The sequence below is a fragment of the Cheilinus undulatus genome, linkage group 4, assembly GCF_018320785.1.
Source record: "Cheilinus undulatus linkage group 4, ASM1832078v1, whole genome shotgun sequence".
Classification (NCBI taxonomy): Eukaryota; Metazoa; Chordata; class Actinopteri; order Labriformes; family Labridae; genus Cheilinus; species Cheilinus undulatus.
Window position 1 is genome coordinate 29951312 of NC_054868.1, and position 18758 is coordinate 29970069.

Genomic DNA, 18758 nt, shown 5'->3' on the forward strand with positions numbered 1-18758 from the left:
GTAAGAAAATCCAGAAAGCCTTTGTGCACAAACATCAAAAAGTAAAAGATTGTACAAAGGCAGCACCAATCTTGCTTTGTGTTGTGTAAGGAGGGAGTATTTCTGGTTGCAATTTTTTCTTACATCAGCCTCTGCATGTGAAGTTTGGTGTAATGTTGAATTTCCTCCACAGAGAGACAGTGTTGATGAAATGAAAGTGTGACCCACGAGCACACACTCCATCATGTGACTTTTAGAAGACAAAAAACCACACAGAATGGGAGAAAGTTTGTTGTGTGTGTATGTGCGTGTGTGTGTGTGTAGCTGGAATCCAGCTGAAGGTGACAGATTGCCTGTTGTTAATGTGAACCAGCTGTGGATGGTATACAGTGACTTCTTCACAGCAGTAACTCTCAGCTGAATCGCTCTCTGAGGCCGTCAGGAGAGCCGTGACAGATGTTGAAGAGCGGAGGTTATCGTTATCTAACCCCATTTGTCTGCATTTGTTTTTCTTCTCTACTTCAAACCTCCTTCCTTCTTTCTGCATCTGCACTTGACTTTTCCACCATCTTCTCTCTGGAAGTACTGCTAGCCAACTCTGACCTCATATCAGCCACAGCACGAAAACAGACAGAGCGAGCTAGCTGGAATAACATCTGGATGACATTCAATAAAGAATAATTCACTCCATTTCATATCCTAGCTCCTTGCCCACATCTCCATTTTTTCCACTCTACCTACGAGCAAATTCAATAACTATTATCCATTTCCACAGGGGATAAGCAACCTATGTGAAATGCTGCCACCTTAAAACACTCTGGCACTGCTTCATATTTTAATCTCCTGCTTTATTTAACTTTAAATGATTTTTGATTCTGTTTAGAACCACTGTTAAAAATGAAGCCCCCTCAAAATAAACTTAAAAAATAAATAAAGCAGCATCAGATTAGATTTTTCTTTTTCTTTGCAATGCAAAATTTTGAGATGCACTCATTTTCTTGAATAACTACTTAATATCCCAAATACCGATGAGTGATTTATAGATGGATATAGAAACACAAGTATGAAGACGTGGCTGGATTGGTAGAGTATGCAAGCAGCCATGCAGGCAATTACAATGCTAGAAGGCATATAAGAAACAAAAGAGTTACTTAATCTCTGAAGGCTAACACACACAGCTGCCACTGGGTGAAAAAGATGGATGTACAAGAACTGAGTATTTTTGGCGTGTGTGAATGATAGATTTAAGACAGAGGAGACTTGAAGACAACAAAGGGGGGTAAGTAAAGGGGACTTTTTCTGGAGGTCAACAAGGCCAGGGTCATTTTGATGTAGCCCCACAGGACTAGGGTTTTATTGCTGTAGCCTAGTGGATGCAAGGGTCTTTTGCTACTGCAACAGAGAAGAAGGAGAGTGGAAAGCATCACATAAACGGCATTCTTTTACTGCGAACAAGCAAGGCCAGTGGACTTGAAAAAACACTACATAGCGATTGGCTTTGGCCTTTTAAAAGGCAGGAGTTAAGCTAAAACAATTATTTGGGCTGTGCAACAACAAGCTGCCAATAGCTACTGTTTAAATGCATTTTAATGTGGAACATTTTCTTTTGTTTGTACTTGAATTGTGATTTTGGAGTTGCATCTTTTTGAGCCTGTAAAAGATTAACTTTAGTAGATATTCATATTGCCAGGCTGTCATGTGACTTCATTTCAGTTTAACTTTATTTATATAGCATGTTTAAAACAACCAGGGTCAACCAAAGTACTTCACAGAGTTAAACACAAAAACACTGAACAAGAATACATCATTACAGAATAATATTAATATTAGTGGTCAACTGATTTTGTTTTTTAGGGTTGATACAGATACCAATTGTTTGAATGATAACTGATATTTAGAACTGTTATGTATTTATTATGACATAGAAAATGTACCAGATGTGGCAAACATCAAATTTCATGTTTAAAAAAAGCAGCAAAAACAATGAAGCCCTATCTATCAGCATGAGAAACAGCACAGAGCAGCAGCAGGAAAACAGGAAGTGACTCCATACGCTTGCTGTGTCAGTGGCACTAAGGCTTAAGTGTTGAATGGCTGGCACTCACATGACATCTAGCCAATCAGATTATGTTGTATGCAGGACATTTGGCAAGACTTTGGAGAGTGAAAAAAATGCCAGAGGGGAAGACACACCTTACAGTGGAGACACATTTTTTTGATTAATTAATTTTATCGATCATCAGTAAAATGTAATGCTTATATAATGAGCCAAATGCCAAATACTGGCCTCAGTAATGAGCCAGGCTGGTAATCTGTCTACCCTTAATTACCTCCGCCAAGGAGGTTATGTGATCAGCAGGGTTTGTTAGTTAGTTAGTTTTTTAGCAACATAACTCAAAAAGTTATGGATGGATTTTCATTAAATTTTCAGGAAATGTCAGAAATGGCATAAGGGAGAACTGATTAGATCTTAGGAATGATCCTGGATCCAGGATTTTTTTTAAAGGATTCTTTACTATTGGGAGATAGGGCTAATGGCGAAGGTCTGCACTCTCTCCGAGTGCTTTTCTAGTTAGAATAGCTAATCAATTAATTTGAACATCATAAAGTAGTGGTAAAAGTAATAGTAAAATCTATCAAATCTGTTGGGATAAAAAAATCTACATCACTTTAAAGTGAAGTTATTTTTGGTCTCTAAGAAGACATTACCAATGGGGATACAACGGGCAAATTAAAGCCTCATTGATGTGTCTACAGATATCTTCCATCTATCCAGCATAAGTCAGAAAAATGAGGCTACAGTGTTGGACTTTAAAAGCAGCCCAAACAGAAGAGGACCACAGAAACCAGGATCTGGCACAGCCTGGCAGAACAGGGGACTGCTGCAGCTGATAACGGGTGTCTGGCAGGCTGCAGGCCGGTGTCTTAGTTGGGTGGCATTGCCTTAGCAGGCGCCATCGACTTAAGAGAATTCAGGGTGTGTCTAGGTGACTGGTGTTAGCAAGTTCAGGTAGTACGTTGCCTGGAACAGCTGACAGGGCTGTAGGAAAATAGAGATGGGGAAACAAAGCAGGAAAATCTATATTGTCACATGAAGCACACTTGGAGCCAGGCAGATCTAGTGGTCCAGAGGTTTACTGTAGGTATAATCTTTAAAACGGAAACATATTTTTACACTAACTACTGATATAACATAAATCTAGTTTTCAAAAAGTGCTCATAAAATCGTAAGGGAAAACTTCTTGATCTCTATAAGATAACATTTTCTTGGCTTCACTTCATCACTTCTCAACCACGCTACTTTTCTGCCCTCTTTTTCAGAGCAGGCAGAAGTAAAAAAAACAAGGGCTCCAAGTTTTGTGAGGGTAAAGGTTAGGTGGCAGGGAAAAAGAGCCAGATGAAGAAGGTCCTTAACTTCAACTTTGAGGACCTCGAGTTACATTTCTTTCAAAAAAAGATCCTGAAGAAATGTTGGATTACAGCCTCTATACCTGTCTGCTCCACACAGGGGTGAAGAGAGTGAAACAGGAGGGCAAGCAACACATCTGGGAGCAGCTGTATCTCATAGAGTGTATGTGTGTGTGTGTGAGAGAGAGAGAGAGAGAGCGAGAGAGAGAAAGGGGGTTGTCAGAGTTGGGCGTGTGTTAGGCCGTTAGGATACAACAGCTCTCCACAAATAAGCATTTTTAAGCTAGTGGCTCAGTTCTGAACCTGCCAAACTCTGCTCCTGGAAACAGAGCGACAGATAGGTAGAGAGAGAGAGAGAAGAGAGAGAGAGAGAGAGAGAGAGCGGTGGCAACAAAGTGGAGAGGTGAGAGAAGAACTGTCGTCTTGTGTTTGATCTGGATCAAAGAAGCGCTTCCTGCTGAACGCCATCCTCATAGTAAATCGTGAGTATGCTGCCTTATTTGTCTCCAGCATGTGCTTTTTCTCACAGAGCTCTGTTGGTTTGCAAAGTTAACTGCGTTTTTATTCCAGTGCAAACACAATCATCACACTGAGGTGTGAGAGTGTTGTGGCTCAGCTCTCCAGTGTTGTTGATGTGTTTGGCCAGATGTGAAACAAGCTGTATTTGATTATCAGCACAGCTAATTTTCACTGCACCTTTGATTCTTGTCCAAATTCATGTGCTCTGAAAACATTTGTAATACCTCACCAGTGAGTCACCAGTGTATTATTATGGTCCAGAATGATTCACAGACTTTGTCACATGGATGCAATCCTGATTTTGTTTTCCTTTGGTTTCTGCTTTTATGACTCGCACACCCTCTCCTCCTCTCTTGTTTCAGACCTGGAGTCAAAGGGTCAGAACGAGAATAAAGTTTACAAAACTTCCTTGGTTTTGTGAAGTGAGATCATTCTTTTCCCCTCTCAGACACAAAACTGCACAGGACAAAACTGCTGCTCTCTTCATTTGAAAGTTAGAGGATTTTGTAGGCCATAAAACTGTTTTTTCTTACAGACTAGCACTTATATGTGTAATTATAATCATGGTGCAGTTTTATGAAATGTATCACTGACTGAATCAAAACAGCTGTAGGAACTCAATAAGACTAGCTGGCTAGTAAAGGTAAAAGTTACATCATCGTACCAAAGGTGCCATGGAGGGGGGTGTCTCAGCTAACCCTGAGATATGATTGTCTGCCTCTATTCTATTATTACTGCTTGAAAATAGCATATCCAACTGCCATATGAGGTATTTCTGGCATAATTTGAACTTAAAATAGAATATTCAGTTTGTTCTGGTATATAATTTGTTCTTTGTAATGCATGTACTCTTTCAAATTAATAATGCTCTTTGGAAGAAGTAGATGCAAATTTAGTTAAATTATCAAAAGTAAAAGTATTCATCATGAAATTGGTCCCTTTCCTGAGTGCTTTTTTATTAAGCATAAATGTGTACTAGGCCTGCATAATTGAACAATTTCATTTTTAAAAGTATCTTTGAGAAATCAGAGAGGGGTCTGACTGCAGACCATGCATTTTCTGACAGCCAATCTAACCGACTGTTCATCTGAGACATCGTATAGAATAGTATAAAGGAAGTTATAGATTTTTTTCTAATTCAACTTCATCCAGAAACAGAGTCTGGCACCTACATTCATGAAACAGTTTTGTTACAATATTTCACTCTATGTGTAACAAGTCTATATAATTTATGGGTTTCACTTTCAGAAAAGAGTGACAAAAATATTGAACTTTTTCATCATATTCTAATTTTTTGAGATGCACCTGTATATAGGCAAGGCAAGTTTATTTGTATAGCACATTTACTGGTAAATTGTTTTTCCTTGTTGCTATCAATGTCCTTTCAATATTCATATATTTTATTAGTGGGTGCTTCTTTGTTTTTCCAGTGTTGCAACACAAGCTTTTTATAAACGAATGATGAAAATAAGATTTATCATCAAACTGGATATTTCATTTTGCCACAGTTTTGAAAGAGACAAATCACTGTGGAGAATTCCACCTTATATTTATAGGTTTCTAGATCCATTTTTCAATATCATCCCAAGTTTCCTTTATTTTGACACAATACCGAAAGGCACGTCAAGTGGAAACCTCCCCTCACAGGTGTTTCATTTGGTTTGTCCCATGACACCTCAGGATGGCTGGACAGTGACAGGATTCATCCATGCTAGCTTTCACCATTCACCATGCCAACATGCAGACGTTCTTATCTTACTTATTCTGCCACATGACGCTAACAGCCTAAAAAGCATTGCCACCTTCATTAGACTCAGAATTTGTAAATGCAAGCTCCAGGTAGTGACTAGACCAATACTACATTCAATATACAGGTGCATCTAAAAAAAATTGGATAGCATGAAAAAGTTATTTTTTTCCTGTGATTTAATTAAAGAAGTGAAACTTATAGATTCATCTCATACAAAGTAAAATATTTACCATTTTTGTTTAAATGTTGATGATTACGGCTTACAGCTCGCAAAAAATCAAATCTTATCTCAAAATGTTAGACTCTCAGAAAACATCAGTCCAAAGAAAGATTTATAAAACAGAAATGTTGACCCTCTGGAAAGTTATGTACTCAGTAACCGGAGCTTTTTTTTGTTCAAATTAACAACAGGTCAGGACAGTTGGCTGGCCAATCAACTGTAATACCAAGGTCAGCAAACTATTGGTATATAAACTTCTGGTATATCTGGTTTCTTTGTGGGCAGGTGCTGAGTCCTGCTGGGAAAGGACAGAGGTCTCTCCAACATACATACAGGTGTGGGCTCTCACATCTGCATACTGCCGAGTATTAAACTCTGACGCCTGTGTTCAGTTTGTGAAGATGAAGAACATTTACAGATGTTTCCTATCTTTTCACTTCCACACATATTTCTGCTTTTATTTTTAGCAAGAATTAAGCTGTTCCTCTTTAACTCACCTAAGTTTTTTCCTCTTCTCTGTCATCAATTTGTAGAAGAAAGGTTGGCTGCCTTCTCGTCATGGCCCCTCCTTATCTGAGGATGGTGCTGATGGTGGTTGCTGTAGCAACAGGGGCCCATTCAGCCAGTGAAGAGAACGAGTTGGATTATGGGTACTGGAACTACAGAGAGGGCGGTAAATCACGACCCGTTTGATCTCCCACGTTTTAGAGATACACAGCCTGTAAATCACTGAGTGACTAACCCGCTGGAGGTTTGGAATAATAAAGTGAATTTATGGATGAGCTGAATGAAATGCAGAAGTAGGATAAAACACTTCAGGGATGAGACAGCTATTTAGAGCTTAAAATGTTTTTTTTTCTGAATAGCTTATGATATTTTTGAACAATTAAGGCTGTTCCTTCTCTAAACTGAAGCCTGATGGAGACATGTTTTGGTTTCAGCTGACAGTGTGAATGTGGCCATGGTGCGCAGTGTGACCAGAGTTTTAGACGCTTGGGGAAAACGGATCTTTAATGAGATCAAGACTTTACTGCACTCTCAGCCCAGCACACTGCTGCCTGACTACTCCAGGTACCACCGCAATTACCCTTGTAAATATATCACTTATCCCACTGAGTCATATGAGCTCCCTTTAATTTGACCATCAGTGCTTTGAAATAGAAGGGTACAAATGTAGCAGTTGTAAGTTTTTATGACTTAGCATTTCTGCAGAGGTTGAAGATCAAGACTACCATACTTAAGTCAAAATACAGAACTCTGTTTACAATTTACTTAGGTAGAAGTAAAAGTGCTAGTTTATAAATACCCTCATGTAAAAGTAAAAGTCTTTCATTTTGCATTGTATTCACAGAACTGAGTAACTACTTTTGATACTTGTGAAAATTTAATGAATGATCATTTTGTATATAAAATTAGATTTTTTTTGCAGCTAGATTAAATGCTCTAGAGCAGTTGTTTTAACGTTTCTTAAATGTTTCATTATCTTTCTTAAACTCTTCACCTGCACTAAACCCAATGTCTTTGTAAATATGAGCCTCCTCTTCTCGTCCTGCAGGGTGCGCCCTCTGTCCGAGTCTGTCAACGACCTGTTCAGAGAAGTGTCCCTCCTGCGCAGGCGCATCACTGAGCTCTCTCATCGCTTAGCAACCCTGGAACCATTCCTCCGTCATCATGGCTACCTGGAGGAGGTGAAAGAAGGGAAGCAAGAGGATGAGGAGGCGGGAGGCCGCCGGGCTGCTTTGGCTCCCCAGAGTCTGAGAGGGGAGGTGGCGAGCCTGGCCCGGTACAGCCCGCCCAGGAGGAGCCGGGTTGTGAGGAGGAGACGGGTGAGAGTGCTGAAGCCCGGGGGATTGAAGGAGGTGCAGGAGAGACTGACACACTGAGGGAGGAGGAGGAGTGTGGGAAAGTTTGTGATACAGGGAGAGGCTTTGAAATCCTCCTTAATCAATGCTAATTTTAGAATCCCTTTCTAAAACTATTCAATATTCTTTTTTGTTAAATAATAATAATAATAGTTATTATTATGACATCCCGATTAATTCCATTAGGTCCATCACAGTTCTGGCTTTACAAAAATACTCAGAACTTTAAGAAAATAAAGAAATCAATTTTCAGTGCTGTCTTATAGTGATAATTATTTAACTTTACAGGTTAAGACAGGAAAGAGTAAACCTCCCTGTATTTCCCTAAGTCTGAAACACTATGTATAACTGACAGATAAACATAGACAATAATCATCTCCATAAACCCCATCTGCCTGTGAATCAGATCCTGTGCTCCTCACAGGACCAGGAGGATGTCTAGTTTTAGCCACATGGTGTCAGTGCTGACCTGATATTGTGATCACATGTGCCATTAGTTCTAAATCAGTGCGAGCCTGATCTTTTTGTTTTTGCCCATCTGAAGTCAGGAACCGTGCTCGAAGACCCAGCAGGGGGTGCCTATTATCTGCTAACATAATTATACTGTTTGTTTGCCTATGGTGATCGTGTCTGAGCATGTGCGATGTGGGCTCAGGCGACTGAACTTTCTGCCTTCATTAAAACTTTGCCAAGTGTTTCTACAGCAACCAGTTTCTTTCATATTCTCTTTTCCTGTAGTGTTGTCTTTTTAATTTCACCTTTCCTTTCCCCACCTGCATCTGTACCCACATTTTAGCACATTTTAGCTCTCTAGTGGATGTGATTTGCCTGTCCTCATTTTTTTAACCATACTGTAATCTGTAGATCAAGCAGCCCCCTCCTCTCCCTCTCTACGCTGCCATGTGTGGGCGTTGAGCTCAGGCTGTACTTTCCTATTTTGGTTTTGTATTGTCAATGCATTGTTGCATCCAATCCAGTCAAAATGTGGTGGGAATACTGTATAAATCTCAGCCTCTCTTTTTCTACCCCTCCCTCACTTCCTCTCCCCTTGTCACCCCCACCCCCATCTCTGGAAAAAGAGCCAGTTGCTAGGTAACAGTTAATTGTCAAGAAGTAGTTACATGTGTTGCGATGCATCCCGGGGTTGTTGGGTTGGTAAAGAAGCGAAGAGGATAGATGGCAGAGAGGAGAAATACTAAACAGTGGATTTTTTTGTAAGACGAAGCAGGAGATAAAATGGATTATGAGATTACTTCTAGCGTCGCACCTCTGTCTGTGTCAGCATCCAGCCGACTGCAGATGTTAAAAATTCTCCCACCAGATCTACACCCACAAGAAGGCATCTGTACATTTTCCAACCTGCGGGTTTCTTTAAATAACTCCTGTTGCTGGACGAGGCTGTCAGAGTAAAAGAGTCTGACGAGAGAGGAGACTTTGATCTTTTCTGCATGCTTCAGTTTGCATCACTCTTTTATTTCTCTTCAATAATCCCTGCCCCTCCATCTTTTATCACCAGACTTCTTTCATTTACTCGTTCTTGTGACTACTTGTCCAGTGCGGTGCTTACATCACATGATGACAGAAGAAAAGAGGAACGAAGAAAAGAAGATGCTCAGCCGCAGTCATTACCTCACATCCTTTTTGTGGCCTGTGGGACTCTTAGAATATGATCTGTAACAACATGAGCTCATTCAGTTGTCACACACAAACCCATGAAACGTTGTTGTCCTGTGCCTGTGAACACAATCATACCAGTAGAAAACAAGTAAAAAATAGACATAAAAGGGTGAGATTTCTTATTTTTTATTAATACTCAACACTTTTATTCCAAAGAGACAGAAGAATAATATTTCTCAGCACTTATTTTCACATTTACTGTGTTTAATCTCATTTTCAAAATTACTAAATATTCAATCAAGTTTGAAATACTCTCTTCACACAAGTAGTTTCTCTCCATACAAAAAGGTGAGGGTGAACTAGATTTTTTTGTCTTATGTACATATTTCACAATCTGTACAGCTCAGGGGGTGGAGATCGATCTTCTGTGGCAAAAGCAAAAACAGAAGATGAGCCAACAAAAAAAAGACTATCCTGGTAATAACGTAGATAGATCATCTATTGTGCTTTCTGAGTGTTGGATGGATGATGGAGCTTTACAATTTTTCCTTTGGAGAAAACAACCGTCTTAGCTGGTCTTTGACCACATCAAAACAAAAAACACCACCTATTGAATGCGCACATTTTCTCCGTTATTATAAATGATTGCACACATCCTGGCCTCAAGTCTTTATAAAAGCAATTTTGCAAGGGGACCTATATGAATCAAAGATTTATTCCAAATAGATCTATTCTCTGTGATTTTTACAGTTTGTTTTTTATCAAAAGTCCATGAGTGTGAGGTAAAGTATTTACAAACAGTTTTATAATACATTTACAATAAACAGTTATCTCTCACACACACTCTGCCTCTCTTCCATATGAGCACACACAGAGGTAATCAAGCGTATGTAATCAGGCACATACAAGAACAGAAAAAAGAAACATATCAAGATATTCAAAGGGAAAATAGTTTAAATGAAGAAGGCTTGTTCTGTGACAAAATGTAGAAAGCAAGACCTCAACCTTGTTTAAAACCATTTACAAAAAAATGATCTTTGAATAACAGTAATAATTTTTAAAAAATGTTCCTTATCCTACTCAAGTTTTTACTCCAATTTAGCCATTTTTGGTTAAAATACTGACTGTAATATTGGCATCTTCTCTTGCACAAACAAGCACACACGCGCATACACACCTACAGTACTACATGGATCATCATGAAACTGATAAGATTTCAAATATTGTTAAAGAACACCCATGTTTGTTGGACTAAAAGTTAAGATTAAAAACAAATAAAGAAAAAGTGTATACATGCAAGTCCTCACAAACACCATTGACCTCCTAATATCATACATACTGACTTGTCAACCAGAAGAAAAATGTAAAAATCGGACCAGGATGTATGAATATCTAGATATCAGACCCTGTCGGTCAAATTGTGCTTAGGTTATAAAATGTAGTTCAGTAAAACCAAGAAGAGACTAATTTAAGTGATGACTCTTGAAATGAAGAGTTCAAACCTTTGATAGAGTGACCGTAGAGCTGTGAATTAAACACAAGTTATTCTGTATGTTTGTCTTTGTTATGTGTAAGAGCAGAGATGTCCTGTGACTTGAAACTACCTGCTTTTAGGATGCTGTTTCCTCTTTAGTTTTTTTCTCTTCAAGTGTCTGCAGAGGAGATAATCCATGCAGCACACTGACAGGACTGATGGAAAATTCCTCCTGTCGTCACAGTCTCACCATAAAAAACAGATCATGCTTTTGTGGAGGGAGAAATCAACGATCAGTGCTACAGTACGTGCTGAAATCATTCTGTATGTTCCATTTGGTTTCAAGTGTTAGTTAAACTTCAAGGAGGAAGAATGACTTAAAATAACCCACTTCTCCTTTCACACTTGAAAACCTGGAAAACTCTTTTTTTAAAGCGTTATTGCAGAGTGAGATGATCTCTAACATAGCATGTATGGTCAAGATAACGCCAGAGCTTAACCTCGACCAGGAGAAGGGGAAGAGAGCCTGGTTGTCACCAACAATACCACAACATGCCCACCAGCACCTCTAAAGCTCATTACTTAACACGTTATATCCTTTTTTGTAACAGTACACAAGAATTAGATTAGTGCCCTTAGCAATGTCATCTTGACAGACAAAGTCTCATTAAATGCTACACATTAGACAAACAAGACATAACATGTTCATAAATCAGCTTTAGATGTACTTGTGGGATGACTTTGTCATGTTTAAACCAAGCCACTTCTTGTCCTTGGTTGGTTTGAATGTTAAGCTGGCCACCTAGCTTTAGCTTAACATTTGCAGTAAAAACCTATAAGTGGAGTTCATCTGATCCTCTACTTAAATAAGGAGGCAGATAAGTGTATTTCTAAAAATGTCTTAAATCATGACAAGGCTGTATTGTGATGTGAAGCTATCAGTTTGTAAGGTTCACGTGTAGAATTCCTGATATCTTTGGGATGTTTTGTAATAGCAACCCTGCTATTATCTTTTTTTTTTTTTACTCCTTGGACTCTTAGTATCATTTTAATGTGACCATGAACAACAGCCAGCCAGGGCTTACGTCTATAATCATGAAATAATTAACATGCCAGGCTGCTCATTCCAGTAACAGAGGCTTCAGTCTGAGAGTCCATTATGTCCCTGTCCTGCACTGCAAAACTGTCACGGCCAATTGACTCAAGACCCAATGAAAAGCATTGAGAGCAACAAGCAGACATTAAGAGAGGTTTATTTAATGGATAGTTGGTTTTTGGGTCATCTGTTAAGCAAGAACATGATTGGTGGGGGTTTTAGGAGGTGAGGAGTAATGATGCTTAGATTAACTGTGGTGTTGTTACTGCAATAACAAGCCTTTATTTTAGTTTTACTGTATTCTTTCTTAAAGAGCGCTTCAGTTTTTTCATGGCTGGCGTCCCAGGGACAGGAATGTTTTTATCATAGCTCTGTGGTTTTAACCCTTACGATCCTTTTAGTGTTTTTTCATTTCAGTAGGGTAAAGCTTCATGTACTGCAGCAGTTTCTAGGTTTTACCTTTATGTAAATCATTTGTTAAATGTTGAGAAGTCTGATAAAGCACTGAAACAAAACCAGCCATGTAAGACTTTTTCAAGCATTTTTCAATCGTAAATCACAACTGACATATTCTTAAAAGGTCGATCTGTCTACTAACAGAGCAGGTCAGTGTTTATAAAATCTGTATTATCCTTTAAGGCACATCCAGCTCAAAATGTGGGGACCTTTTGGTACTGCCAAGCAAAAAAAAACAAAAAAAAAAGCAAGAGGAAACGGCAAATCAGTATGATGATGTTGCTTTTGCAGCTGTAAAAAAGACCTTTTTTGCAAATGTCTATGCACACAGATGTACTCAGCAAGTCATGCCTTTTACGTATACTTCACAGCACTCAAATGTAGGAAAAGTATAAAAGAATAAAACGTGAAGAATTAAAGAAAAGAAGAGACCAAATTACAGGAAGCCAAAAACAAAAAGATCTGTACTAACAACTGATCTAGCAGTCTCCTGTAATATGGGTAAGTTAAGAAAGAATTAACATCATACAAATATATAACACGAACTATTTAAATTAATCAAATTTAAAAACAATCCAACTGATCATCATTAAACACTGGAATAATATTCAATAATATTATTATTAACATTATCGATACAATTATTAGTTTACCCTGTAACTTCAACAGAAGTGTTGATTTCTCATTCATGATTGTATTTCCGTTGCTTAACAAAATGTTTGTTTTGGTGTTAAAGATCTGCTGGAAGGAGGGAAAGAACAAACATGTGAAGAGAGCAGACCAGAGATTTGATTTCACTTTTTCCCCTCCATCCATCCCTCCATCTCTCCCTCCCTTCCTATCTATCTCTGAGTGTCGGAGCAGCACCAGAATCCTCTCTTCTCATTAAAATCTTGTCTCCTGCTGGACTTCACCACAGCTTAGCCTGCAGTGGCCTCTGTGCATCGTCCAAGTTCGCTCCATTTAGTGAAGTGAGAACAACACACACAGAATTGTGTCTGTTTGTTCTCCTCACACAGCGAACACATCAGCCTGTGCTTTTTCCCCTTTTTCCCCTCCATCACCCTCTTTTTTTCACCCACTCCATCTTCTCTCTCTCTTTCTTCACCCTCAGACGTCTGACTCAATACTGGAGAGCTTTTCATAAACGTGTCCATTGCTGGCACCATTGAAAGGTCTCTGTCCCTGCCCCAAACCTAACGTGTCCCTGCCTCCGGGCAGTAGCTTGCCAGACCCATGATGGTTCCCCACCCCACCCAGACACAGCTCTTTGGGGAACCTGGGGGCCACATTGGACATCACTCCAGCTGTGGCTGATGCAGGTAAATAGGAAGCAGCTCCCATGGAGCCGCGGAAGTCCCCTCCTCCTCGGCTGTTGTTGAGAAGTTGCTGCTGCTGCTGCTGTTGCTGCGTCTGTGGCTTTTTGATGTAGTATGGTTTGGCGCCGTGTAATAGACACTGGTCGTCGCCGAAGGTTGGGATGAAGGGGTTCTGGTTCACCTTATCTGGGTAGAGAGATTTAGACAAGGAGTAAGTCCCGGCCCCTCTGCTGCTACCACCACCACCACCACCACCACAGCCCCCACCTCCCATTATAGCTCTCTCTCTGTCCCTCAGGCTGTCCCTCGTGTCTCTCTCCCCCAGCGACCGCTGATGCAACCCACTCTCGCCACGGAACAAACTGAAGGAGGAGCCCCCTTTGGCCCTGTCCCCACCTAGTCCTCCAAACATGGGAGAATCCCTGTCCCCTGAATACCTCTCAAACATGTGAGCATAAGGGCTCGGGCCCTCCATGGAGCGGTCTTTGTCTTTCAGACTCACACTTCTGGGCTGGGGAAACTGCCCTCCTGCACTCCCACCCATCCCTGCCAACCGGCCCGCCCCCTCCCTCTGCAGGTCAACAAATGTGTCATATGAGTGTTGCCTCCGTAGCACCCTCCCCCCTGGCCCTAGCTTCCTTCGTTGTACCTGAGTCTGTGGCTGACTTGATCCTCCGCTACTCTTCCCTACAGTGAACATCAAGTTATTATCCTCGCTGATGTTGTAAAGGTTACTCGGCTGGATCTTACACGAGTCGCAGCGCTTGCAGGTAGCAGAGCTAGGGCGACTGCTGGTTCCCCCTGCCCCACTAGCTGAGCATGTGCCTCCTCCCCCTATTCCCCCACTGTGGTGACAAACACTGTGGCAGTTACGACACTCCCAATCCCCCCCTGCTATGCCCCCACCCCCTATCCCTGAAACCCCCTTCTCCCAGCAGGTGTGGGCCTGCTGCCCTGCTGACCCCAGCCCACCTTTACACTCCGTCTTCTTGCCTTTACCTTTCAGGAAGTCTTCAACAGGAACTAAGCTTTTACAGATACCACCACCGCTACCACCGCCCACACCGCTTCCTCCGCTTCCACCCTCTTGCTCCCACATGGCCTTGCCCTCCTTGGAGCGGAACTGGTCCGCATAGAATTCCCTCAGGTTCTCTTTGTCTTTGCGGAATAAATAAGGTGAAGAATTACCCCCTCCTCCTCCCCTCTTCCGCTCCAGGGTAGGTGAGACCGTGCGGTGTGCCAGGGGTCCGTGGGGGAAGTGGTGGTGGACGGTGTGGTGGTGGGGTCTCCTCCTGAAGCCGCTCAGCTCTATCTCGTCCTGCTCCCGTCGGCACTTGGCCGAGGCCGGCCTCTTTTTCAGGCTGTCCCTGTACTGCTTACGTCGCTTGTTGTTGCCCTCCAGGTTGCCGTAGGTGACAGTGTGCGTGGAAATATCCGAAACATCAGAGCGAATGTTCCCATCATCACCCCCTGAGCCTCCCCCACCCCCGCCACAGTACCTGTCGTGACCCCCGATGAGCCCCGTGCTGGAAGCACCTCCTTTGAAAGAAAACCTGCCGTACACATTGCTTCCCTTGAACCCACCCTGGTTGGATTCCGCAGGGGAGTGGCCGGCAATCAGGTCAAATTTACTGGTGTTCCTGTGAGTCATGGAGGGGCGGGGCTGGGTGGTAAAGATGGGCGCTACCCCTCCCCCTAAGCTGTCGCAATCGAACATGCCCCCCTCCAACGAGCTAGCGCTGCCTAAGCTACGCGGCCTATTGGGCGGGGGGCCGGACATACCCAGAGCCGAGGCCGGGTGGTGGTGCAGGTAATGGTCCTGGTACAGGTTGCTGTCCTTCAGGGGCAAGTTGCCAAAAGTCCTCTCCACCTCGTTGATGTAGTCACTGAACATGTTGTCCTCAGGCAGGTACGGTGGCGCTGACTTGCAGTCTGCAGGGTGACCCACCAGACTGCGCCGATGCTCCTGGATGTCATATATTGCGGACTCACGGCCGCTGTGGCTGTACTCCAGAGCGGCGTGAGGAGAGCCGTTAATACCTGGGACAGCAGTCATGTCCTTGGCAGTGCGGAGCAACCGCAGGATGTTGGAGTGGGTGTTGTTCATGTTCTTCTTCATGGTGGATGAGGGTGAGTCTATGGTTGACTTGTTTTCCTCAATCTGTACCCCATGGATGCAGCTGTAGATACCCTGGAGTGTGAACATTAGAAGAGAGGGGAGGTAGAGAAAGAGAGGGTGAGACAGGCCATGGGAGGAAGAAAGGGTAAGAGTGAGAGTGATAAGGTATGAAAGTGAAAAGAAAACAGTATTAAATTGTCGGGTAATAGTAAAGAATTAAGATCCAGAGAAGGGTTAGAGTTGGAGAGAGGGAGACAAAAACAGCAGACACATAAACAGAGACAGACAGACAGAGGCAAACAGACACAGACAGAGGCAGAGAGGTTAATGTTTTGCTGTGTTTCTTCTGACCACCCTCTTGTTTACACACTATTAAACAGTAATAGGGGTGAGTTCATAAATGACTTATCTCAGGGGAACATCATTGACCCTTCCTGCTGCTTTTTAGCACTTCACATCACACACTGAGCCCAGTGCTGAGAGGATCAAAGCTTTGACTGATGACACCAGTCCTGAACTTTGCTCAAACTAGAATCAATATGCTTAATAAACATCATTTAAATCAGAAGACACTAGTGACCCTGACTCTATTAGTTTTTATAATCTTTTTTCTCTCATGAAAGTTACTCGAAAGGGAATGAATCACAAGTAAAAGTTTGTTTGACTGAGTGTTGACATCAGAGACAAATCCATCAAAAATAACCCATTTAAAATGTCATAATCCATCGGTATGTGTGGGCTGTTTTAGTAAGTTGCTAAGAACAGAGGAAAGCCTTTGTGAGTGAAGTCAAACAAGCGTGTTTAAACGGGAGCTGCGGGAATCTGTAGTCGAGGCGACAGCCAAATCAGAAAGGTCGAGGACACACTACCCACCAGCCAGCTCGTGGGCCAACATTCCTCAAAGGCGTCAACTTGTCAGAAACAGTTTCTGTCTGTCTCTTAGTCATTTTCCCCATCACAGAGCTACATTCATGAATCTGAATCGTCAACACCCCCGACCCTCTGCCCCTTCCTTTTATGCCTCCATCCACTCTTTGTGTCCGTTTATCTCCATTTCCGGATGCTCAGGTGAGCAGCAGACGCTCCAATGGGATTGTCTTATCTCTCTTCATTTTTAGTGACTACAGATGCTGTGAAGGTAATAGAACAGAGGTTACTGGCACAGCACTATGTCTGCTCTTTTCTGCTCTGCCTTTGTCCTGTGACCATTTTTTCTTCTAATCACTGATTATATTTTCTTCACCTGTGTTTGATTAACCTTTTGTGGTCACATCACATCCTTACACTCTATATACCGTCTACGAACCCAAATTTTCCAAAATTTTCTCTTCCTCCTACGCAACTTGTGTGTTAAACCAGGCATGAAAAAGATATCTGGCTGGGTAACCGCTCGAGTAAAAGGAGCCACTTTTCAAATGTGTGCGCACTTAAAATGGATGCTGTAATGCAACAAGTATCACAAGCCTCAAGCGCATTAGAGCTTAGAGTGAATCTTAAAGCTACCGTGCAAAAGGGGGTGCTTATGTTTTGCATAAAAATATGAGTTTCAGAAGCTACAAAGAGAGCGAGATTGCTGCCAACTCAACAGAAATTGAGGAGAAAAACAAGTGTTTTGGAAGTGCTCGTGGCCAGATCTGTATTCAGAGCTTTAAGGTTAGACTGAGTAGGTGTAAACTAAATTCTGTTGCAATTTGAAACTCCTTCAGCCTTAAAACCAGACACATAAAGACCTGTGCCCTTCTCTCAGGCAAACAATAATTGAGACATTTTGCATGCAACAACAACCCCCACCCTTTTTAAAGGTGGCATTATGCAAATGAATTAGACCTCAGGTGATTGTTTATATGGACCTAAATGATGTGCTGCAATAACACTGAGACACCTTGTTAGCTGACCCCTTTGTAAAGAGTCGTTACCACACTGAGGCAATCACTGAGACATCCTCACACATACCCAGCTTCAGCTCACTGGGCTGAGAATACGCAGCATAGGAAGACACTTTTATGGCTTTGGCAAAAAGCTGATAAAATGAAGAATTTATCAAAGGATGCTAGATTTTTTTTTTACCCGTTCAGGACCCGAGGCTCACGTCATGCTGAGAGTGGTTGTGCTGGCTGTCAATCAACATAGTCACTACGTTTACATGGACAATCAAGTTGAGCTCTGGTTATAGCCACATTGGAATATTTAACCAAACAACTGTCTGAATGTCCTAATCCATCACCAGTTTTATTCTAAATGACTTGATAATTTTGAAAATTACAGTTATGCTTTATTTAAGACTTTATTTCATCTAAAAAAAATGAAAACTGAGATGAAAGCCAGCTGAGATTTAGGTTAACTTTCCCATCTGGTTGTGTACATGTTGGCTAATTTCTGCCACATGCTGGCCATCACAGTCCTAGTGGGTAACATGGTACAAATTAATCCATCACAGTATTCAGATTACTTTTATTGTTGTAATAAATAATGTAACCTGTTAGTTCTGCAATTCAAGTCATCTTTAAGCTTGTCACTTTTTCAAGGTAAAGGCAAAATGTTGTATTTGCTTTCAGTGTTGGGCATAACGCGTTGCTAAGTAACGCGTTACAGTAACTCTGTTACTTCTTATGGTAACTAGTAGTGTAACGCGTTTCTTTTCAAAATGAAAATGAATGTTATTGTTACTGGGAATTTACATCACATGTTACTCGTTACTTTTACAGCTGACAACTCTTTGAAGAAGTTTAGCAAACATCCGGTTCGGCAGACGACGCGACAGAGCGGTAAGCACATCAGCATCCTGGGAGACAGAACAGCCTCTGCAGAAACAAACAAACACAGGCACTGAAGCACGCACACACACGTCATGGCTGAGCACTCGAGCGTGAGCTCTCTGTCTTGGAAACACCAAAATAACTTTTCCCTCCTTGGGTTAAAGGACGAAAAAGAACAGGGAA

General features: G+C 41.6%; 2 protein-coding genes across 9 annotated transcripts in view; one reads left to right on the forward strand and one right to left on the reverse strand.

Annotated features, from left to right (window-relative positions):
* The first annotated feature begins 3618 nt into the window (after positions 1 to 3618).
* Positions 3619 to 8433, forward strand: si:ch211-243a20.3 (uncharacterized protein LOC100151507 homolog). Of its 2 annotated transcripts, XM_041784811.1 has the most exons (5): positions 3620 to 3869; positions 6162 to 6211; positions 6410 to 6549; positions 6818 to 6947; positions 7432 to 8433. In XM_041784811.1, the coding sequence occupies exons 3-5, from the start codon at positions 6435 to 6437 to the stop codon at positions 7757 to 7759; spliced, it is 573 nt and encodes a 190-aa protein (XP_041640745.1). In that variant the 5' UTR covers positions 3620 to 3869; positions 6162 to 6211; positions 6410 to 6434; the 3' UTR covers positions 7760 to 8433. The 2 variants fall into 2 exon arrangements, with proteins under 2 accessions (XP_041640746.1, XP_041640745.1); XM_041784812.1 differs by lacking the exon at positions 6162 to 6211 and having other exon boundaries at positions 3619 to 3869.
* Positions 8434 to 8580: 147 nt separating this feature from the next.
* grin2bb (glutamate receptor, ionotropic, N-methyl D-aspartate 2B, genome duplicate b) overlaps positions 8581 to 18758 on the reverse strand; it is a 171845-nt gene continuing 161667 nt past the window's right edge. For 5 of the 7 annotated variants that reach the window (XM_041784804.1, XM_041784807.1, XM_041784803.1 and 2 more), the window contains one exon: positions 8581 to 15891. In XM_041784804.1, the coding sequence (XP_041640738.1) occupies positions 13492 to 15891 (2400 nt within the window). In that variant the 3' untranslated portion in view covers positions 8581 to 13491. The remainder of the gene's footprint in view (positions 15892 to 18758) is intronic. The other 2 variants (XM_041784809.1, XM_041784808.1) reach the window with 2 other exon arrangements.